Source organism: Thermobia domestica, chromosome 5 (genome assembly GCF_964235325.1).
Source record: "Thermobia domestica chromosome 5, izTheDome1.hap1.1, whole genome shotgun sequence".
Classification (NCBI taxonomy): domain Eukaryota; kingdom Metazoa; phylum Arthropoda; class Insecta; order Zygentoma; family Lepismatidae; genus Thermobia; species Thermobia domestica.
Window position 1 is genome coordinate 18751608 of NC_137458.1, and position 25010 is coordinate 18776617.

At 38.1% G+C, this 25010-nt stretch overlaps 1 protein-coding gene across 1 annotated transcript; it reads right to left on the reverse strand.

Annotated features, from left to right (window-relative positions):
* Positions 1 to 3873: 3873 nt before the first annotated feature.
* LOC145684596 (UPF0728 protein C10orf53 homolog) lies at positions 3874 to 19056 on the reverse strand. The gene is made up of 2 exons (XM_081756989.1): positions 18859 to 19056; positions 3874 to 4098 (listed from the first exon to the last, which is right to left on the reverse strand). Exons 1-2 carry the CDS (start codon positions 18950 to 18952, stop codon positions 3914 to 3916), a joined length of 279 nt encoding a protein of 92 aa, XP_081613115.1. The 5' UTR covers positions 18953 to 19056; the 3' UTR covers positions 3874 to 3913.
* Positions 19057 to 25010: the final 5954 nt, after the last annotated feature.

Below are 25010 nucleotides of genomic sequence, written 5' to 3' on the forward strand. Positions count from 1 at the left end.
TTGTAACTTTTTTCACGGACACACTTCTTCAACGTTTGCCTTTATTCCAATTATCGTTTAACGGAAGTCCATAATTATTAAAGAATTGCAATTGATCGGCCCCAGCCCGGCCCGACCTGAAGAGAAATCAGTGTCGGCCAGCCCAAGCCCGGCCCGGCACAAAGAAATAACAGTATCGGCCCGCCCAAGCCCGACCCGGCCCAAAGAAATAACAGAGTCGGCCCGTGCAGGTCTCTACCGGAGAGTAGGGAGTTTCACGATACACCAGAATCTTGTGTTGTGCCGAAAAGGCAATGGAATTGCTATCCTGGTGCAATCTTCGGGGCTTTGAAGTCAACAAATCAGATCATTTCGGACAAAGAGCGCCACGTAGACAACGGGAAATATCTGAAGAGAAGTTCCTTGTAGCTGTATGTCCTTCCAATACGTATTCATGTTGCACATTGCGTCGGCAATCGAAGAACACAAACAGCATTGATTTGAGTTTGCTCGCGATCAACATCTGGCGATCTTCTCTCCATCTTCGCGAGCTTTGTTAGGCTTTAAGTGAGTTCAGTTGTAACTACGGAGTCGATTGTGACTTAGTTCTCGCATCCTATCCGCACACCCATCTTTTTATCATTTTAGTCGTGCCAAGATCACATACCAGCACCCAACATAACCTCTACAACAGAAGATGAAAGTGAGAGTTGAATTCATTTTGAGTTTAATGTCCCTTTCAGGAGCGAGGCTATATGAGATGGGACCTACTCATTAACGTGGAATCTGAACCACATGAGCTCCCGCCGGGAATCGAACCTGTCTTCCACGACAAAGGCGCGTACGCTAACAGCTTAGCCACGAAGGAACTCAGATGAAAATGAGAGTAACACTATTTGCAGACTGAAGAATCATGAACCCATCTTCCATGACGCAAAATTTGGTGAAGCTACGCCATGTAGTTTTCCCCAAAACAAAGAAGATCGGATACTTTTTCGACAGGACTCGTGTTTAGTCAGTATTAGGTTGTATCTGCATAGCTAAAGTGACATCGTATTCTATAGTTTAGTTTGCTTGATAATGAAAAATCTTGTAACAACAGATATTTTAGATTTGAACCGCTTCATTCAGAATCGTTCTTACTTAAGATTAACGTCATACTAAGAGTTTGACTACAGGATGACTTTACTTTAGTCAAGCCCTAGGTATGCCGCTTATCGCACATAAAATGACTGAATATGACCCGAATAGTTTAAGAAGCATGCACAAGGGTCAAGTTTTAGTCAAAACTGAGATCCAGTGATTTTGAGCTATTTCAACCAAGTTGAATTTTAGATAATTACCAAATTGTGCATATATTTGCGTAAGAAATGCATAAGACCAGTAGCAAGATGAAGAACCCAGTCAGAGCACGTAAAGTATATGACTTGAGAATCCAAGATAATTACATATGTTAATAATTGAGGACAGATTTTGCGAAAACTGTCTTTGTGAAAAGGTACTTTTCAGAACACAAAAATATCTAGACGACATCACAAAGTAAATCCAAATCTGAACACAATGTAAGCTGAAGCAACAGTGATTCTTACGCGTCTCACCAAAAATATTCATATCACCATGTACAGGTACACAACATTTATATGTAAAGAAATGAATAAGAAAACAAATTTCGCTTTCTTTGCAGAAAGTAAGTTTTGCATAAATGGCCTTGAATCAGAAAGGATAATATAAAACTTCAAAAAAAAAAAATTGCATAGGAATGTGAAGGGTTTTGTCAATAACAATATGCTTGATCCCACATGTATTGCCCACGCTCACTGGTATCCTCATTTTTTGTTCTGTTGGTAATGTTTGTTTACATTTCAAACGATTAGGTTTAGTTCGTAAGCTGCTTCGTCAATTGTCATTTTTTCTCAAAGTAAACTGTTTTAAGACATCCCCTTTCCCGACCCTTCGGAGTTAAATTTCTCAAAGCCTCTCTTCATATGTAGGTTATAGAGTCGAAAAACACAATTGTACAGTTTCCAGTTTCTAGGCCTCATTGATTTTGGAAGTCTAATGATGAATGGGTAAGTCACCTAGTTTACTCTTTCATATAGACTGCCTTTCTGTTTTGAAAAACATTTTACAGAGGTTGAAAAAGTGTTTTTTTTTTCTGGACTCTTTACCTTACTAAAACTACTAGAAAAATTACATGTAAATATACCAGTATATCAACTTCTATTTTTATGGAGTATTCAAAAATTGTAGCATTACACTGTAAAATTTAGCGAACAGCCTTAACGTTTATATTAAATATTTTTTTTTTGTCACTGCAAGAATATAATGCATAGTAATCTTTAATATCGATGTATTTCATTTACTTATGTTGACATGGCGTTCTTGAGGTCAAGTATCGATTGTTTACAGAGCTATGCAATTACTGCTAATTACGCTAATTACTGCGAAATTAAAATATCACTAATTTTACAGTAATTGTGTGGTATCTTCAAATAGATAAAAGATAATTGAAATGTGGAACAAGAGCGCGATAGACAATATTATTTTGCGTGAGGTACGGTTATCACGAGTCATCTAGTAGCTTTCCGTTTGCAGCCATTTATAAAAGCGACAATAAATGCTGATTTTTTAAATGGATGGAAATCAGATAAGTGAGTCGTGATAACGGTATCTCATGTAAAATAATATTGTCTAGAGCGCTCTTGATCCACTTTTCGATTATCCTTTACCTATTTGAAGATATCACATAATTACTGTAAAATTAGCGGAATTTTAATTTCGCCGTGATGGGGCTTCTTAAAGGTATATTTACTTCATTCTGCAAACACAATATTGTAGAAATAAAGTAACTGCAAATTAGAATGGGCAATCGATATATTTAATACAAAACTAATACAAAAATATCACAACAATAAAAATTATACATTCCTTGCACAAAAATTTTGTATCTTACCACATTGGCTTCTCTCATTCAGTGTTTACATTTACCCTTCATAATTATCATTAAAACATGTCAAGTCACATGACATTTACATAAGTATACAAACAAGGAAAATATCAGAGAAGGACTTACAAGCTTAATAAAGTTTAATGAAACCAATATTCTGAAGATTTGCTTCTAAAATAATTTAGATTAGGTTATCCAATTGTTTAAATATTGTCTAGTCGACACAAAATGTTTATACATACTAAATTCTATATAGTTTTCTGTCAGTATGCTTACAAGAACCGTACTACAGTTTTAGATCTATTCTATGCTATTCAACATGACTAGACTATAAAATGTTGTTCCTAATTGGATAGTATACATCAAAATAAATGATGGACAAAAAATGGCATTGGTTCGGCCATATACATAAGAAGAAAGATGGATATCGATTCTGTACATTACTTTAAAATAGCGTGGGTATTATCTTGCACAGTATTCATTAGTACACAGCTGGTAATATGATTTTTCAAGATCTCCCCTTCAACCAATTGTTATTAAATAGAAATTCGTATGCCCTGTTATTCCGAGTTGTTTCACAACGTTTTACCTCTTAGTCCTTAATCTATAAATCTTTACATTACTTTTGAGTGATGATAAATACTATTGCTCTATTACTAACGTCTATGCTCATACAAACTTCTTCATTCACATATAATCTATAAAAACTAATTTTAAATTTCTGATCTGTCATGTAATTAGTATCTTAACATTCTTGCGCTAAACCACTACAGTTAAAATTAATTGATCCGAGATACACAGTACCTTTTTTAAAATTTCTAATAAACAAAAATGACTTAGCTTAATTAAAATTACTTAATTACTAAATTATCATTGTTTTAAAAGGAAACTAGATAATATTTTTAAAAACTATGTACACTCCAGCGAAACAAATTATGGTATTTAAAAAAAAATCCAGAAAAGAGGGAAATAGTAATGGATGATTTTTCAATCGGCATTGTAAACAGACTGCAGGGCATCTAGGGTAACTTGATTAGGTTCCTTATCGGAATACCAGTCTAAATCTGTGACTCTGCATCTGAACACTCTGTTTCCGTTCACTTCCAATTCGATACGATTCCAATGGAAGAAAGGAACGAGTTTGACAATATGTCCAGCATCCAAAAGTTGACCTATATCACACATTTTAGGAGGAGAAAAGTATACAATAAATACGGACACTTCAAATGTTCCATTAATATATAATACAATTAATATTAATAAAACAAAAAAGCAGATGTTGAAATTAATCGAGTTTAGCACAAAATGTTAAAATTAGCATTCTAATGTACTAATTTATAATAAATATCAAAATAGTTGTGACTTGTGACAAGTTGAAATTCTCTGGTATAGTTCGTTATTGACCTTTGTTAACAGTCAAAGCGAATGAAACAAGGCACAGTCAAAGCGAATGTATTATTTACTGAATCCTTTTATGACAGATCTCATAAACAGTTAATTGATATGCTGCAAAAAGGCAAGTAGATTCTTATGTATGAGGTTAAATTTTGACATTAATATCAGTCAATTTTCACATTTTATTTTCCATACGCCTTCACCTTCTCTCTCTCTGCTGATGGGACTGAATTTGGACTTAAATGGCATTAGGAGCATCATTATTCATTTCAGAGAACCCGAAATAATGGATTACACAGGGATATCGGTCGTTTTGGATTATTTCTACATCACCTCCTTCCAACTCCCATCCATTGGAGATTGGAGTATCTAACTCAGTATTTTATCTACAGTCCAGAAGGTATAACGTCGTTGGCTTCCCGCGCTTGAACCTGCTCGTCACTAGGGGTGTGGTCAGAGGGTAACCAATCACCACCAACTAATCACTGCGCTCAGCGAGCCACGAGTAACCAAGCTGGCCACTCCCCATAAACGTCACTACAACTTTTCGCGGGAAGCCAATGACGTTATACCTTCCGCACTATAGATTGTTAGTCTTGGCTACCGAGTTTAGTTGAAATTGCCTTAGGCGTTCCACAGTTGTGCGTATATATTATATATATTATATAACGTTACCGTTATAGACCAAAACATTTGATATAATCCCTGTATATATAAGAATAATTCCTGGAATCAGCGCTTGGACAGTCGAAATTCGCTGAAGAGCAAAACTAGGATTTTTTCTACACAGAAGGTGCTTGTGTGTGTAATGGCCACAACGCCTTTCGTATAGTAATTTTTAGTAAGGAATCTGAAAGTGTGGCACTCTCACCCACCTACGTATAATAAAAAGTGTGCAGAATGAACCTATATTTTAACAGATCTTATTAATTAACGCTGCTTAATAAATTTTATGTGTAAAGGTAATCTTCATTTCACTAATAATATTGAAATCCATTTTTTGTTATCTGTAAAAGGTGTATTCTAAAAATTGAGTGTTTTAGTGGAAATATATTTTACATAAACATGTCTTATTACGCCTATCCATAGTGCGTAAACAAGCAACGTTCGAAACCAACAAACATTCGGCGTCACAGTAAACCCGAATCTGGAAGATTTATCTCAATCGTAGCAAATTAAGAACAATAGGTCAAATCTTTTTTTTTTTTTTTTTTTTTTAAAGGAAAGGAACTGTCAGATAAAATGTGAGCCAGCATTAAGAAGAAAAATGTAAGTTTCAGTGTGTATTTCGCCATTTAATGTTTGGCAAGATTTGTTTTTGGTGATATGTTACTTAATAGTGGATAGCCACAACTTTTATACGCAGCATAAAGAGCAAGTAGCGTAATTCTCATGGAATTGTGCATAACCTTTCTCCAAATAGTGATTAAAAAAATCCGTGATTCTTGCGTTGTGTTTTCGTTACGGTTTCAGTATCGCGATTATTGGGCCAATAATTATTTCCTGCAAAGTATTTTGTTTCTACTAAAATATCAAAGTAAATGTACCGTAAATAATAAAGTAAAATCAAATGTATCTATATAAATGCTAAAGCCAATAAATTAATCCTTTTTAAATTAATTTTGTTTCCTTGTGCTCGAGCTCATTTTAAATATGTATATTAAGTATCAATTTCAATAATTTCTATTTACGTAACAAGAAAGGTAAGAATATGCTTGTGTATGTTTTATCAAGTTTTATTTTGTATTATTATTTGGTGCAGTGTGGTGCAAAAAAAATCCTCCCTACCAAACACTAAATGTTAAAATTAGTGCTAAGGTAAACCTAATATTTTCTCTAGCAGAGAATATATAAAACCTATTGCAAAACCAGCTCAAGGTAATAGGAAAGTCGCAGTAAAAGTTCTGCATGCGATTAACATCGCGAACTGAATCTTAAGAGTATGTATTCAATGTTACGGACCATCTATGACAACTATAGAAAAGGGTGAAAAGATGCAAATCACATACACAATACAAGTACTTTATTTGGTGGGCAATGTTCTAGTCCCAATACATCCTAAATTAACTGTACAGTTGGTGTTAATTTTTGGTATTGAGTTAGTGTTGTCAAGCACCATACCCCGTTCCTGTCGTATCTAGGATAAGCTCGTTCAAAAATCTACTGAAAACAAATCCGCCACCCTCATAAAATGTTTTTCCAAACTGGAACGTACACTTCCCAACCCTATAAATGCATATATATATATATATATATATATATATATATATATATATATATATATATATATATATATATATATGTGTGTGTGTGTGTGTGTGTGTGTGTGTGTGTGTATTGTCAATGCATCCGTATTACAGAATGATTATAATTAGAATTTGATAAATAATTGGATGAAGATTATTAAAAATTAAATATAGGTTAAGTTTATGAGAGAATGAAACAACATTTCAAAATTATGTCAGTCGCATTGTTTTGTTTACTTGGATGTAGTAAGAATAAAAACACACATTAGCAAAATTAAGTAATGTTATGCTATCGAGTACAATAATTAAGAAAGTGTAATGTCAAATGTTTTGTAAAATGTTTGTCAACAAAAACACACGATTTTGGATATGTCAAAACAGTCAGATTGCAAAGGTAGGTGTCTGGAGATTTCAATCACTTGATGACATTGCAGAAACACGAGTTTCGGCAATGAGATAGGTAAACACCGAAAGATGTCGATGGATGATGTAGCAGTTTCATCAGTCAAGAAAAGATAATAAAAAGGCCATGTTTTAAGGAATCGAGAGAGAAAAGGAGTCAAGGATCAGACAAGTTGCAGTCGAGTATCAGTCAGTTGAGATCCGTCGCCGACCAACTAAGTTTAGTTGAGAAGTTGGTATTTCAAATGAGACGAGAGTAGCCTACGAGAGAAGGTAACATTTATTATCATAACGGTCGATGACATTACCAAGTTTGAGGTCTGACCATCGTTAATCTACCGATTCCATCCAGGCCATCATACAACGGAGGACGAGCTCTACGTTATCCAGAGGAGAGAACCAACAACACCCAAGATATGTGTTCCCATCTAGACCTGTTGTCGAATGAGGAAATAACCAGAATTTATTAGATTGTGATCTGACGCATGTTTTACATTTCCTCTACATCCACACACATTTTACACTTGACGATGATTGGAAAATCTGAATACATGAATTGTCACAGTTAAACACCTGAGTTGTCATTAGAATTTTTCCCCGTTCTAGTTTGTATGTTAAGTCTAAGATTTCTTGGGCATTCAGATAATGTCCAGAGGACAATCTTCCTGCGTCACGGACTACGCAATCCCAAAGTTAAAGGCACACGCAGGACGATTGACAATATATATATATATATATATATATATATATATATATATATATATATATATATATATATATATATATATATATATATATACAAATACAAATACCTGGTCAAATATGGTCAAATATATATATACACCGGGTGTTCAAAAAGTAACTATACAGTGCCATGTTGAGGTGTGCTAAGGGATGACTGATGTGATTGTCAATTAGTAATACAGCATTTTCCATTGTTTAACATATTTGAACCTTATTTGACCAGGTATTTGTATTTGTTCACAGGTCCGGTTTGATTGAAGACCAACGTCTTGTGTGACATCATTGTGATCCAGGTCATCATGCTGACGATTGAACAAAGAGTGTTTCTTGTGCAGAATGTGTTCCGCAATAGAGACAAGTTTACCTCAGCAGTAGAAGCTGCATTTGCAGCACAGTTCCCAGGAATGAAGATGCCTAACCGTCATGCTGTACGGGACCTCATCATCAAGTTTCGAAAGACCGGAATCGTTCATAATGCTCCAAAATCAGGTAGGCCATCCACGGTTACATCCGCAGAGAAGGTGGAGGAAGCGCAAGACTTGATGCTGCACAGTCCAAACAAATCGGTTGGACGACTAGCTCAGCAGGCCCAAGTGTCCATGGGTTCCGCTCACAAGATTCTCCGGAAGTCACTGTCCATTTATTCGTACAAAATTTCGGTCGTGCATGAACTGAGAGACACCGATCACCCGGCGGGTGTGAACTTTTGCAACTGGTTCCTGTCCTTCCTGCAGGACAATGGTGAGAGAATTCTTGACAAAACGTTTTTAACGGATGAGGCATGGGTTCACCTCTCCGGTTACGTGAATAGCCAGAATAGTCGTGTGTGAAGTACGGAGAATCCGCATGAATTTCATGTATCCCCACTGCATGATCAAAAGGTTGGTGTTTGGTGCGCCGTGACTTGTAAACGCATCATTGGGCCCATGTTTTTTCAGGACACCATAATTGCAGAGCGGTACTGCACCTGCATTCTGGAGCCCTTCCTAGGTGAACTGAATGAGGACGAAATTGAGAATGCCTGGCTGCAACAAGATGGGGCGACTGCACATACCGCCCACAAGGCGATGAGCTTTTTACAGGACATCTTCGGTGAATGCATCATCACTCGAGGACTCTGGCCTCCGCCTTCACCCAACTTGACTCCGCCGGATTACTTTCTATGGAGTACGTTGAAGGGAAAAGCCTATGAAGGCAATCCGCACACCATACAAGAACTCCAAGATTCAGTGACACGTCACATTCGGAACATCACTCCCGATGTTCTGCACAACCTCTTCAAGAACATGCAGAAACATGTGCAACTGTGTCTTAAAGTGCAAGGGGATTACTTCCAGCATCTCTTATAACTTCCATGACATTAAAGTTTAGCTTTGAGTTAACTTCAGTTGTTTAAAGTGGTTTATGGAAAATAAAATACGGCAAGTTATGAACTGCATAGTTACTTTCTGAACACCCAATATATATATATATATATATATATATATATATATATATATATATATATATATATATATTTGTGTGTGTGTGTGTGTGTGTACAAGCAACGCATTCAGTGTTGTTTTTCTACATTCTCAAACCAAATGGCGTGCCCATTTTGTCCAGAACTTGAGCTTAAATGTAATCGAGATTCTGATGTAACAGCTTAACAACTCCAAATCTATTGATTCAACACTAATCTCGGTCATTTTAGACAATTTCTTTTCCACCATTTCTTACCCATATGGCAATGAGAACTGAGCGTGGACTTCAATTTATCGGCGGTGTGACTATTCATCTAAGCAACTCTGAAAACTATGGATCCGATACTAATTTTGGTCGTTTTCGATCAATTTTATACATGTTTCCCCTACCCATCTACTACGGTTGCTAATGTGAGCTAAACGTGGGCTTTAAACGCATCGGGGATGTCACTATTCGTCTCAGAACCCCAAAACTTATAAATTCGATACTAATACAGGCTATTTTTTAATTCCCTATTTCCAACATTCCTTAGGGGCGCTAGGGAGTATCACCCTTACTGGAGGCTGAAGTTCAATGACATTGTAACTGCCACCAATCAACGTAGAAACCCAGAATACTATTGATTTGACATTCATATCAGTCGTTTCTTTTTATCTTTACATGCCAATATTTTATTCTCACTCAGGGCCGTGCCGTGGGGGGGGCGAGCGGGACGACGGCCCCGGGCGCCGAAGAAAAGGGGGCGAAAAATTCGGGAGAAAAAAGGAAAAAGATAGGAAAAATTGCTTTGAATATATGTATAGGGGTGCCGTCGTATACTCTCGCCCCGGGCGCTGATTTTCCACGGCACGGCCTTCGGGGTGATAATGAAGGCTAAACTTTGACTTAACTGGCATTCAAATTGTCACTATTTATCTCAGTATCTCTGAAAACTATGGGTTCGACACTAGAATCAGTCGTTTTCGTCATTTTTATATATCGTTCCCACTCATTCCCTCTAGACATGCTAGGAAGTCTTACTTTCACAGTATTCTTTTCCAGAGTGTAATATGTGTACCAAGTTTGGTTCACGTTCCACTCAATATAACTGGGAAATTCAAGTCGTACTTGCTCCTTTTTGTTTTTTTATTTACACTAACCTTAAAATAAAACAAAAGGTTCTTCGGAGTGAGGAAGATGTAACAGATAGGTGTATAGACCAGAGAAAAGCTACAAAGTCACAAGGTTTACATTGATACTTTTGTTCCAAGGCAAATTATTACTCCACAATCTCGAAAGTAATTTTGCTTCCAATCGCTTGCCTCTGCCTCCCAGAATTCTCTTCCATTATAACTATATCATTATCGTTAGTTGTCTGGGGTTGGAGGCACGAGTTCTCCTTAATAAAAGCAAGCAACAAGAGTAAGTGTTAGTCAAATACGATCGCCACGTGTCTTTGATCTTCCTTTGTAACGGAGAACGATAGTGAATTGGAAATGTGTATAGAAAACGACAGAAGGCACAACCTATGAATTGTCACAAGATAAAACTTTAGTATCTAATTTACTTTTGCCATAATTTGATTGATTTACGATAGCCCGTGATTAAATTATATGGGACTCTACGAAAAATAATTGTATGCCTAAGACAGCAGGTATACTAAATATAAACTAACAAAACATGTTAGTAAAGTTGTTCTAAAACTAAAGCGAAATATAGTATTGAACTTCGGTAATTCTATATACTATCAGATCATACTTGCATAAAACTGAATAATATTAATTTAAAAATATGCTTTCGTTGCTATTGAAGCATTAAGACACTCAATGATACATGTATGTTTTATATATCTTATATATATTGTAAAATCTATGAAAAAACATAAGGGGCCTCATGCAGAGCCGTTCTGACGCGTGATTAGTGCCATACTAAAGCGATCGACTAATATATGATTCCTGCAGTAGTCAGACCTTTAGTATGATGCTAATCATATGTCAGAACAACTCTGAATAAGGCTCAAGATTTCTTAAAACCAAAACTTGCAAGGCCCTTGCAAGCAAGACCAAGACCAAGAACTCCAATCGAATTCAAGACCAATAATGGATGTGTAAGACCGAGAGCAAGACCAAGACCTGATCACCAACCAGGGCACGCATATCCCTCTCGATAGTATCCGAGATGTGGTCAATGAGACTGAGACCGGTGCTTCTCGTGTGCCAGGTAAGCATCTTCTCGTCCGTAGAGAGCTCATCGAACCAGTTATCCATAATTAGGGAGCGATGAGCTGGAGTGTTCTCTTGCTGTAAGTATGATTGCCTGTAAGATGCTGGAACGAACAAAAGGGTGAACATGATCTGACAGCAGGTCTCTGTAACGTTTGTCTATGAGAGACGTTGGTTAGATGCAATAGGGGTCCCACTTCATCCAACGTTAACAGTCCTCATACGAGGATATCACCATTACCGTCTTGAATTGCACCTTACTGACAAGAGAGATCCATTGCCTCATGTATTTGACGACGCATTGGCATCTACCAACTTTTATCTCGACTCATCTGTTTAGGCGACGATTTCGCATGCTTCGAGCGTCCAATGTTAGCGTTCCTTTGTCCATGTCTATCGTTGTGCATTGTGATGGATGTTTCAGGAGACGCTTACTTCTGCGCCCATTGGCGAGGAGATGGTTGTGGGTGGTATGACTCACGTCGTTGCTGTTCAACATTGAATTGGCGATGGCCCGTCTTTCCGCATTTACCATTCAATCTGTCTGATAGCAACTTCTGTCATCAATGCGTCGTACACCACAACAGTTGACCCAAGCGGCAGTGATTTAGCCGGAATTCACGTACTTGTGGTGCATGCTTGATACATTGGGCTTTCGAAAAAACAGTGCCTGCACGACTTCAGAGGTTAATAGTTAATTTTGAATTTAACGCCCCGTTCAGCAGCGAGGCTATATGAGACGTGGACCTACTGATTAACGTGGAATCCGAACCACATGAGCTCCCGCCGGGAATCGAACCCGGGTCTCCCACACTAAAGGCGCGTATACTAACCGCTTAGCCACGGAGGAGCTCCGACTTCAAAGGTGTAGTGGCCAATACGTCTGGCGCCGACAATCTGACCCTGATCAACTACGGCTGAGGTTTTGTGTCTCACTAATCTTGTAGTTAATATTGTTAGTCATAATAGCATCTACGAGGTCTTACGTCCTTGCTGTCAAATACATCTCCCTCCTATTACATTCGCCGGCCGATCAGAGTTACGTTTTCCCAGAGCGGCAGCTATCTCTAATGCAACTGCTCATGACTGTATAAATCAACATTGAAAGTGTTCAGACGATAGTTTAGAACATTAATACACTAAATCAATAAACACAGCTGCAAAGAGTTTAATAAAATAGCTCTTGATACTTGATTGATTTTTTTTTTAATAATGGAGAGTAAAGATGAATGAAGACAGAAAAAAAATTGAAGCCTGAAGTGTGGTCTGTGTTAGTATCATCCGTATTGAATGTTATATCCGATAACTTTCATTGTGACTGATAATGACAAATGAACAAACCTTTATCTTTCTTTCTCGAGTCCTTTCTACACACTCTTGATGAACCGTTCATGTCTCAAATGCTATGTCTCACTGCTTTCAATGTGTATCTATTCAAATGTTCATGTAAGTATTTTTAACATTTATGTATTATGTCTACACTGATATTTTTGTGCAGGATGTTAATAATCTATACCTACAAACTGTGAAAAATGATTCCTCACACCAAAATAAGAAGAGACTAAGTTTATATAGACATGTGTGGAAAAGTGCATGTTTCAGAGTAGAACCATTCCAAAGACGGGAAAACATCGTATATTGCAACACGCGTTATTTCGAGCATGAGAAATCATAGAATAGTAAACTGTATCAGGGTAAAGGAAGTCCATTTAACCCATTCAAAAATGTATATTTCAGCATGTGCAATGGCTGCGCAAGAAATTTCCTACAGAGCATAATTTCTAGAGATGCTCCTAACAGAATTTTCAGATACGCTCGGACTTAAGTAGACAAACAGCACGTCTCGGCATCAGTGAACATGAAATGCTTTGGCAAAAAGACCGAAGTGTTAGGGACCGACAGCTCCACGGTTCCGAAGGAACGGATGCTGCGATGTACTTTTTTTCACACTTATACACAGGGCCGCCCTGTGCAATGGCATCATTTCCTGCCCCCTTTCTCCAGAAAGATCAAATCCTAAAAGCCACGATTTTACGTATGCTACCCCAATATGAACAACAAACGGGAAGCAAAGAGCACTCACATTAACGACGTACACACAACAATTACAATCTCGTTGTGTCTGTGTTTTTCTTTAAATAGTAATATACTATGTTAGCGAAAGATAAAGCAAACACACCTGCAGAGGAAAGATGATAATCCTTTTTATAGAATTCAATATCAATCTTTAATCACAATATATCAGTTTACAATTCCAGTGAAAATAGTTCTGTTATCTTTATTTCTTGATTTTCCTTCTACATCTGTTATTTTTTTTTTTTTAACTCTTGTTTCTACTTTCAACGATAAGGAACTTGTTAGTGACAGAGACAAGACTAGTTTTGATATTAAAACTGTGATAACTAACTAAATGGAAAAGGTGTTCGCTACTGTTCGAGAATTCAGTTCTTGTATTTGACAACAATCAAGCAATTCATGCTGGGATTTATTTGACCATTTCTTTAGCACTATCTATGTGACCTTAAACTAATGAGACCTAAATATGATTTATGAATGTAGTATTCAAATAGAAGGTCAACTTAGTAAATTTAACTACCATAATCGTGGAGTCTGTTTCCAACAAGAAATATTTATTTTGAGTAATATAATTATGACAGATTTTGTCGCCCCTCGAAACTTCCTGCCCTGTGCAAATGCAGGTTTGAACATATGGTAAAGCCGGCTCTACTTATACATAAAAAAAAAAAAAAAAAAAAAAACCGTGAACAATACCATGAGAAAATATATCGCAGCACACGTTATAAGGTCTTCTCGAAAGCATTTCATGTTCCTTGCTTCCAATTGCTTACTTTGGACGCCTTTAAGTTCGAGCATATCTGAATATTCTGTTGGCAGTATGTTTGGGAATGATGTCCTGTAGGCAATCCCTTTCACACCCCTGACACTTTGCTGAAATATGCAGTTTTCGATATCGAATGTGTTACTTACTTTACGCTAATATACAAGGTGGACCAAAAGTCAGGGACAGTCCTGTAACAGAAAAGTTTGTTAGGCTAGAGGTCCACATTAGCCATAGATGATGAGTAGGTGTGGGGAAACCCAGTGGCGTAGGGAAGGGGGGCCCAGAGGGGCCGGCCCCCTTCAAAGAGGTCCGACAATGTACTTTGGTACTTCGATGTTTGTAATTTTTTAATATATTTTTTGTTTGTAATTTCTCTATATGTACCTATAACAGCACTTGCCCCCCCCAACACACATCCTGGCTACGCTACTGGGGAAACCAGAAAACACACGTGACTACCACGACCACCATCTTGAATTTCATCATTTTGAATATCATTTTATTTTTATTTTTTAATTGGAAGGTAGGCATGTGGCACATGTTTTAAGATTATTTTCTGATCATGGATGCAATGCTAATGTTCATTTTGTCATATCATTAACAGTTGATGAATTATGGCCTGTTTTATCCCTTTTTATACCATCGCAACACATGCGCGAAATGACCACCCTGTGCAACAATGATGTGTGCCACACGCCTTTTCCATTTCTCATGCACAGCCAGCGATGTCGGTGGACTTACAGAAGCACATGTATCTTCAATCCGCTGCACGAGATGTTGTACATTCCAGATCTTGACGCCGTATACCATGGACTTAAGGTGACCCCATAGGTAGAAGTCGAGAGGCGTGAGATCCGGAAAGCGTGGTGGCCCTCCACCGGTCTCCGACGTCCGATCCACCTCCCAGGGAAGTGGTGATTCAGGTATTCCGCACGCCAAGTCCGTAATGGGGGAGGGGCTCCATTATGCTGGGAGAACGTTGGATATGAACTGTCCTCCAAAATACTGACGAAAGGATATTTTCATCCAGCAACTGTAGATACTGGTTTGCGTTCAGAGTGCCGTAGATTAGGGATGCGCACGAGACAAGATTTGTGGCTGTCTCGTCTCGAAAAAGTGCTGTAAAAGTGGTTTCGACTCGAAAAATGTATATTTCTCTATTGGAAGAGCCATGTCTCGACTCGAATTTTGTCAGGAAAATCCTGTCTCGACTCGTCTCGTGCGCATCCCTACCGTAGATGAAGAATGGGCCAATGACCCTCATGCCAAAAATACCACACCATATCATAACCTGCTGACCACCAACCATCCCTGATGTCACTCCAGTAGTGATGGTTTTGTTCGTTCACTTCTCCGTTGAGTAAAAACTCACCGGAGTAAAAAAGTATCCTCCGAATGGACGTTCGACTAACTCCACATTCCTGCGATAAACGCCGTTTGCTACGTTGGGGGCTTTTACTGAAGGATGTGAGGACAGCGACAGTGGTTTCCTCATCTATAGACGTTTCCAAACGACCACTACGATATCTGTCGTCCACACAACCCGTCTCCCGGAATCTGCTGATGAGTTTGGCCATACCACTGTAGGATAAGGGCTCCCTTTCGGAGTGTAGCGCATTAAACTCCGCAGCCACCACACGCGAGCTGCGATTTCCACATATCAAGATGATCTCAATATGTTCCTGGGGCGTCAGCACCATTATTCAGTGAGTTTTTATTATATATATATGAATGGGAGGAATATACAATGGCCGCTCCAGCTGGTATCTGTACGCACACACGAGAAATTACACTCGATTAATTTTAACAAAACGGGTACATACTTCTCCAACTCTAACTTAACCCTCTTTACTCTGGTGTGAATTTTTCAATACACGTCCCGGATTGAGTATAGCCCGCCCTCCCCCCCAGTGATTTTTAACGAATCATAGTGATTCTAACGGATCATATTAGTTCATAATGAATCGGAATCACATGTTATAAAGATTTAAGATGTAAATCTTGTGGTAAGGAGGCTTTAGTATAAGTAGTAGTAGTAGTAGTAGTAGTAGTAGTAGTAGTAGTAGTAGTAGTAGAAGTAGTAGTGGTGGTAGTTAGTAGCAATACTAGTTGTACTAGTAGTAGGAACGGGTTAGAAGCCCCGCACGGGTTGGTTGGGTTCTGTTCTCGATATATGTAGTAGTAGTAGTAGTAGTCGAAGTAGTAGTAGTAGTAGTAGTAATAGTAGTAGTAGTAGTAGTGGTGGTGGTAGAAGTAGTAGTAATAGTAGTGGTGGTGGTGGTAGAAGTAGTAGTAGTAGTAGCAGTAATAGCAGTCCCAGACAGCACAATGCACGTACAGTATCCGTATAGTACATGTACAATTGCACGGATGCAACATGTGCATCATCTGTATAAATGCACGCCTGTACATGTAATGCACATATACATGCCAGGTTCTATTCAACATCTTCACGTGCACAGAACATGTGCAATGCACACGTACACGTCCTGCACAAGTGATTTACACCTACCGCGCAGGTGATTTTTACAAGTAGCACGTATTTGATTTACATGTAGTTCACAGGTGATTTACATGTAGGACAGTGGTGATTTATACGTAGCACACAGGTGATTTACATGTAGCACACAGGTGATTTACACACAGTAACCAGGTGATTTACATATAGGACAGAGATGATTTACACGTAACACACAGGTGATTTACACGCAGTACCCAGGTGATTTACATGTAGGACAGAGATGAGTTACACGTAACACACAGGTGATTTACACGCAGTACTCAAGTGATTTACATGTAGGACAGAGGTGATTTACACGTAGCACATAGGTGATTTACACGCAGTACCCGGATAATTTACATGTACGATAGAGGTGATTTGAAGCAGTACCCAGATGGTTTACATGTAGTGCACAGGTGATTTCCTCGTAGTACAGAGGTGATGTAAAAGCAAATTCGAGATGCAACGAAAAAAAGGAGTTTATATATTTAGTGTCTTACGCAGTAACACCATCTATAACTGCAAAGACATCACCTTCAAAGTATATAACAAGTAACTAATAATTGTCAGTGAGAATTTTAGTTTTGGAGTTTATTATTTGAAAGAAGCAAAGCTTTAGGTAGGATCTTTGACATGTTTGCCAAGTAACAAATAACGCAACATATTTTGCTGTAATAGGTCACGAAAATAATTTTGTAAACCTATGAACTGTATGACTGTAGTTACATCAGTACAATGCTGCCACCTGTTGAAATTGTATCCTAGCTCAGTAGACGTTATGGAGTTTTTACAATCATTCAGCTGTTATTCGTCGAAAAATCTCTATAACACCGCCTGGAGGAAAAACGACACCTACCAAAAATGGAGGTTACCTTCTGTTGATGAGAATGAGAGTAAAAGAATGAAAGTAAAATTATACACTTGCACGGTAATATGGACGTCTCATACACACGTGCAATAGCCGTGCAAATATCCATGTGCACGCAAGGTCTTAAGCACCGGTAATTTAAATGTGCTTCATCCACGCAAATACACATGTGCACATGCAGCTCAAGCATGGGTTATGTACATGCGCTGCATCCACGCAAAAGCACATGTATACATAACGGCTACAGCACGGGTTATATAAATGTGTGCTTCATCCATGCAAATGCACATGTGCATATAACGGCTTAAGCACGGGTTACGTACGTGCGCTGCATCCATGCAAATGCACATGTGTACATAACGGCTTAAGTACGGGTTATATAAATGTGTGCTTCATCCATGCAAATGCACATGTGCACATAACGGCTTAAGTACGGGTTCTGTACGTGCGCTGCATCCACGCAAATGCACATGTGTACATAACGGCTTAAGCACGGGTTACGTGCATGCGCTGCATCCACACAAATGCACATGCGTATATAACGGCTACAGCACGAGTTACATAAATGTGTACTTCATCCATGCAAATGCACATGTGCACATAGCGGCTTTAAGCACGGGTTCTGTACTTGTACTTCATCCACGCAAATGCACATGTGCAAATGTACGGCTTATGCATGGATAGTGCACATGTGTCGTACACGTACGTGTTGTCTGGGGTAGTAGTAGTAGTAGTAGTGACTCTTCCAGTTCCGGTGACAAAGAACTGGGGGGAGCGGGCTATACACAAGCCCACGTCCCAGTTATGCATCGATAAGTAGGGCCGCTTTAAAAGGGTATTGTATAGTAGAATAGGCTAGAGTATAGTAGGGTAGAACATAAGTAGAAGAGTTGGGTTGGGTTGGCTTAAGGAAGTTTGAATCTACGTATTTTGTTAAAACTGACCCCAATATATTTTTGCATAAATCTGTATTTATATCCAGAATGGTGATGCCCTCCTGAAGTTATTCTGAGCCGAGAAATGCGACTTAACCTATAAAATAGAGTCCTAAAGGTTCTAACATTCTCTTTTATTTAAAAATACAGGGTTTATGTAATAATACCTACTCGGTGCCATATTCTTAACCTGCACCATATTGCATTACCTTTAGAAATATATGCATTTAACTACAAAAAGGCTATATCCATAAAATCTACTTATCAATTGGATTATAATCAGTTACTTATCAATTGGTGCATCAAGTACATAACACCAATACTAAATGTCTTACCTATAAGAGTTTGCAAACGCAAGGTTCTGTGTCGGACAATACCACATGATTTGTAGGGTCCATAGTATATAATCACGAAAGCTTTGTATGGCATAATTGCCACAACGGACTCACCGTCATAACCAAAGAAATAGGGCCTTATCCACCTTCATTAATATTACACCAACAAAATTGATTAGAAATATTTGTCTTTTTCATTGTGAGTATGTGCCTAAATACTGTTTGAACTTGCAGCCAATACGTAAATAAAAAAATTGAAAATATTTTAGTTATCCCTTCCTGTTTTATTATTGTAAGAAATTTATTGTATAATCTACAATATCATAATCGTTTAACAAAACAAAAAAATGTCCAGAGATGAGAAGTATACGGTACCAATCAATAGATCTTAGGTGCAGATATGGAATATGAGTGCAACTTTTGAGAAAATTTACAGGTAAAATGAGTTAGTTCATAAAGAGAGTTATATTTAAAGAACTTATTTATGTAGGTGACAAACATATAACTCTTATAGTACTCCACGAACGAAGAAATAGTACTCCAAAGTTAGCTCTATTACCATGATATTGCATTATGTAAACAACACATGAAACATACGTATTTACCAGTGATGGTTATCCCACGCATGTGAGGTAAGCAGTGCATACTCAAAGATAAAACGCACACATTATATTATTTTTTTTCTTTTTATTACAACCGATTTCCAAAATTGCTCTTTTGCTTTCCTTTCTTGACATTGGGACTGAATAGTTGTTGCAAGTTCCTCATATTGTCACTTGAAAGCAGCATATTAGCATCGGTTTGTGCTCTAACGTCATTCATTGGTAGTGTTTGGGAGTCTGGAAGTAATTCTCTGCATTGCAATTCCGTACCAAAAGTTAAAACAGAAAGTGATAATCCGGGCAGCTGTCATTGTGCTGAAGAATATGGTCCAAACCCTTCCAGACGTAGCACAACCGTGAGCAGAGCTTCTCCAACATAGATTGAGAGTTTATCGTGGTTCCCTGTTCCAATCCCAAAAATTTATCACCATATGGCTTTCTCCGCAGATTGGACTCTGAACTTCTTGGGACGTGGATGTGTGTTATGGCGTACTCCAACGATTCTGGGGCTCAAAATGATGCCCCCACAATTTATCCCCCGTCAGAATAGGCTAGAGCAGCCTTTCCCAACCTTTTCCGCACTGCGGCCCCCTTTACAGTCTACAATGCATGTGAAGGACCCCTTGCAATATATACGCTTAGTATTTATACTTCTGTCCCATGATAGTGGGTGTGGGTATGAGGGTTTGTTTCTCTTTGTAGTCGAGCGAAGTAGCTCAAGTGGTAGAGCGTTGGCTTTGCATTCGGGAGGTCGCGGGTTCGATTCCCGCTGCCGACCATCCTGATTGGGCTTTTCCAGGGTTTCCCTCAATCCTACCAGGTAAATGCCGGGATGGTACCTACTAAAACAGGCCCTGGCCGATACCTTCCCAAATCCTTTCCATTGTTGTTGTTGTTGTTATTGTTACATATCCAGCATAAAATGGCTTCAGAGCCGTTTCTGGTAGTTGTTAAATAAATAAATAGTGGTATAATCATGTTAGAGTGGTATGATGGTGAAGGCAATTTCCTTGTAGGTCCAGTATCACTTCTCACACAAATTGACTTGTCATTAATAATTAGATTATTTAAGTTAAATGGTGTATTTCTGTGTCTTTCTCAGGTTGGCTTGCAGACACCCTGAGATCGTCTTGCGCACCCCTGGCGGTCTACGGACCCCAGGTTGGAAAAGGTTGGACTAGAGAAAAGCCTCATCCTTACCATTGTACCAGCCCAATAAATCCTGCTAAACTTGTTTCCTTTGCACTTTGTGCTCTTGAGTCAGCATCACCCAAACACAAGCACACTTTGTAATACCCCAGCACCTTGATTACGATAAAGTACACTCCTTGGGAAATGTTGAGTTGTGTGACAATCTGTGACTGATTGATTTGACAGTTATTGTAAATCATTTCGTCGAAACGATTCTGAAGCAATTCCCCTGATGCGGTGGAGGATCGTTCACTATGGGGTTTGATCAACCACAGTAGAAGTAGCAGGGTTTTCTTCTCTCAACTGCCTAGCCCACCATCTTCACCATGCTGACATCAAAGGTAACGTCGCCAGCTGTCATTCAGCAAAAAAAAAAAAAAAAAAAAAAAAAATGCATAGGCTCGCAATCCTCAGCTGTCATCTACACGGTGACGACTCACTGTTTCAACCTCATCGACATATTGGTCGCCATCTTCTTTAGTTATCAGCACACCAACGATACCTATCACTTGTCAGGTGGTCTTGGTGCCCACATGGTCTTGCTCCCTCCATAGCTCCCAACTTACTAGGGTTTATTACAGATCTTTGTCTTCTTTTATACACTGTAAATGCATTAAAATTTTAGTTAACTTCGGGCATCATTTATTATAATTCAATTGAGCTAATTTTTCTGATTGGTTACTTTCATCTGACATGCAACCATTTTCCGGGGTGACACACACACACACACACACACACAAAAAGAAAAAAATCTTGGAAGTCTACAAATAAGAATCACTCTAATATACGAGATATGATCAAAAACTACGGTGAATAATTTTATTAGAAACAAAATATAATAAGTTTAGATGGAATTTGATATAATCTCCTTCAAAGTACTGTCCTTGGCTAGCAATGCGCTGGTCCCAACGTTGAATCCATGACTGGAGGCATTTCTGGAAGGCTTCTTTTGGAAGGGCGTTCATCTGCTCTGCCATGACCCTCTCAATGACAGGAATGGTATCAAAATGTTTTTCTTTAAGCACGGTTTTAATGTTTGGGAAAGAGCCAAAAGTCTCATGGTGCCATATCTGGAGTGCACAGCGAATGTGGATAGACAGGAATATTTTTTTTTCGGCGAAAAACTCGCAGATCTAAAACAAGGCGTGGCACGGCGTACTTTCGCGGTAAAGAAGGAAGCCATTTGCCCACTGAATCGGTGGTTAAAATGTTTTTCACGGACCCATAGACATGTTTAGTTCTTCGGAAAGCTCTCGAATAGTTATTCGCCTGTTTGAACAAATCATTTGTGTCACTTTTTGCACTTTTTTATCTGTTTTTGATGTCGAAGGATGTCTCGATCGTTGCTCGTTTTCAACCGACTCCTTGCAGCTTTTGAATCACTCATACCACTTGTAAATAGTCTTCAATGCCATCTCTTCATCGCCATACACTGATTTTGATATTTCGTGAGTTTCTTTGGCACTTTTTTTTTCAGTTTAGAACAAGATTTAATGATGGCACGCGACAGACACTCTTAACACGTCCTAACTCTTCTGCCTCTGGAAGCCAACTAACATGTCACAACTCGTTCGAACTCGACATTGACTGTACTAAAGGTTTAGGCTACCGGGCTTACTACTTGAAATGGATATATCATCATCAATGAATAGCACTGTGCAACTACATTTATAACGATAACGTTATATATACTTTTCAAACAACCCTCGTATATACAAAAAAGTCTTAAAATCAGCATGCAGCAAGACAAAATTCTAAACAAAATCAAAAAGCTGCAAAGTTTCTCGCTCACAAGTCTTTCTATATGTGTGTGTGGTTAGTCGCCCACTTCTCTCTTCGCATAGCTAAATTTGAAAAAAAAAAAAAAAAACGGCACAGCTTGGCTTCTCCCCATTCCTGTACAATTCGCGACATAGAAATTGTTACAAAAATTCTAAGTCCAAATTAATAACAAACTCTTGCCCCGTTTTCTTATGCATCCAGAAATACATGTCTCAATCGATTAGTTGCTTCTAGTACGATCCAACTCCAACTCCTCCCCTCCTCCACCTCTCCTTGTCTAAAGCAGTGTGTGTGACGTAGTACACTCTTTCCATTCAGACGAAAAAAAAAAAAGGAATCAAGTTTACATTGTTATAACTCTAAAACAGTGTTTTTCATTCGTTTGTTCTGAAGTATCTTTTAAGAGCCTAATTTTTTTTTTTTTTTTTAAAGTCTCATAATCTTCCCATAGCTTCATTAATACCTTTAGTTTTATTCTTTCCCCTCTTTAAAGACTGCAAGCTAGTAAGAAGCTCCCTTAGAAATCTATGGAAATTGCCAATAATGGCAGTAAGTTTTGTGCTTCCTAAAGTCTGTAATTACATTTTGAACCAGTATTTAATTGTGACAATCTTTTCATCCCTTTTTGTGTGTTCTATCCTCATTGCAGTATTCTAAAACATTATTTTTGATATTACTTATTTTATATTAACAGCTATGTAATCTTAGTATATAGTAGGACGCGCATCCAGAAAGTAAGTTTCCCTAGGGCAGTAAACACAAAGAGAACACAGTGATCTTGAAACATTTGCTGCCACAGATAACGCATAGGTGACTACTTTTCGACATGTTCACCTATGGATTTCACATACTTGTCATATCATGGGACCAACTTTTGTATTCCGATGTCGTAACAGTCAACCGCCTGGGAGTGGAACCAGAGTAGGGCAGCCGTCTGCAACTGTCACTAGTATCAAAATGCTTACCGGACAGTAATTTCTTGAAATGTAAGAAGACATGAAATTTCTCGAAGCAAGACTCGAGCTATACGGAGCCGAGATGGTCAAATGCGTCTCACGGAAACGATTGCAGAAGATCAGTTGTCATATGGGCGAATTTTATCGTGGACCAATAGAACACAAGTACTTAGCATCCCATGCTGCTTGTTTCGAATGGTCTGTCGCAAATTCCTGAGTGTTTGACAATTGACACTAACGAGCAGAGTTCACAGTTTCGCCTTTAGATAGGAACTTGATGAACAGACTGGTTCTACTCCTTGGTGGCTAACGTTTTACGACTTCGGAATACAAAAGTTGATTTAGCAGTTTGACAAGTGTCTGAATTCCGGTAGTGAATATGTTGAAAACTAGTGTCATCTGTGGCAATAAATGTTTCACGCTCGCTTTCGTGAATTCTTTGTGTTTACCATCCTAGGGAAATTTACTTTCTGGATACGTCTCGTGTATACATATACGCTATTAAAATGCTACAATAGCAATTAAAAGCGACTGAGCTGGAGCTCCAACCTATAACTTTGGCTTTCAAATCTTTCATTTACGGTTATGTGTGATTTCAAGTTTAACAGAGACAAACATAACATTTTGAGTATGTGTGCTTTAAATAAATTAGTTAAATACATCATTTTCATAAAGTTTATGTTTTAAAATTATTGTTCTAAGCCTTTGTATTTTAAAAAGCCTTCTTTAAAATCAATGCACGTGAATTGTGCTGCCATCTTCCGAGTTATTTTAAACTATATGTTGTGGACGTTTATATGTTTGCGGTCAATCCTTTCGACAATGAGATCTCGGAAACTACAGGCTCTAGAAAGATGACGTTTTCACTGATCGAATGCAAATTTCATGTAGATTGTCCATTTCTAATTGAATATTTAAAAACATGGCCACTATTTCTTTATTACATTTTTGACGGGTACATTGGAAGTGTTTAAATAAAAAAAGCATCACATCCTACGCATTATACATTCCAACACCACATTGTTGTATATAGGGGTTGTATATGTCTCAGGCGTTTGTTTCATGGTCAAATAGTAATTGAAAAGGAAGGATAACCATTTCTTCAGTCTAAGGTGAACCTTTATTTTTGGAGTGTTTTGCCCAATTAACACCATACATAACTGGCATTATAATTAGTTGTGTATGTAATGTATTTGCTTATTACATACTGCATGCAAGAAAGAAAACACTAGTCATACCTGAATGAGAAACTCCAACCGGAAATAGGCTCAAATCTTGCAAACGGTGCGAGATATTGAGAAAAAAATAATCGAAAAAAGTCTTCCCTTTATGATACCCCTTGGCTTTTTTTAATCAATACGTCTTCCACTTGTGTCTGTAAAGGGACATGTACAGATGTGAGGAATGAAAAGGAGATTTATGCAAATGATGCGCTGTGTAGAGAGCGCAGGTTCAGCCAGTATATATATATATATATATATATATATATATATATATATATATATATATATATATATATATATATATATATATATAAATCTTCCCCTTTCGTTTGCTGGGCAGCGAATGTAAAGAGGTTCAAAACCACTTATCTAGACAACGTGACGAAAAAAATATGTCA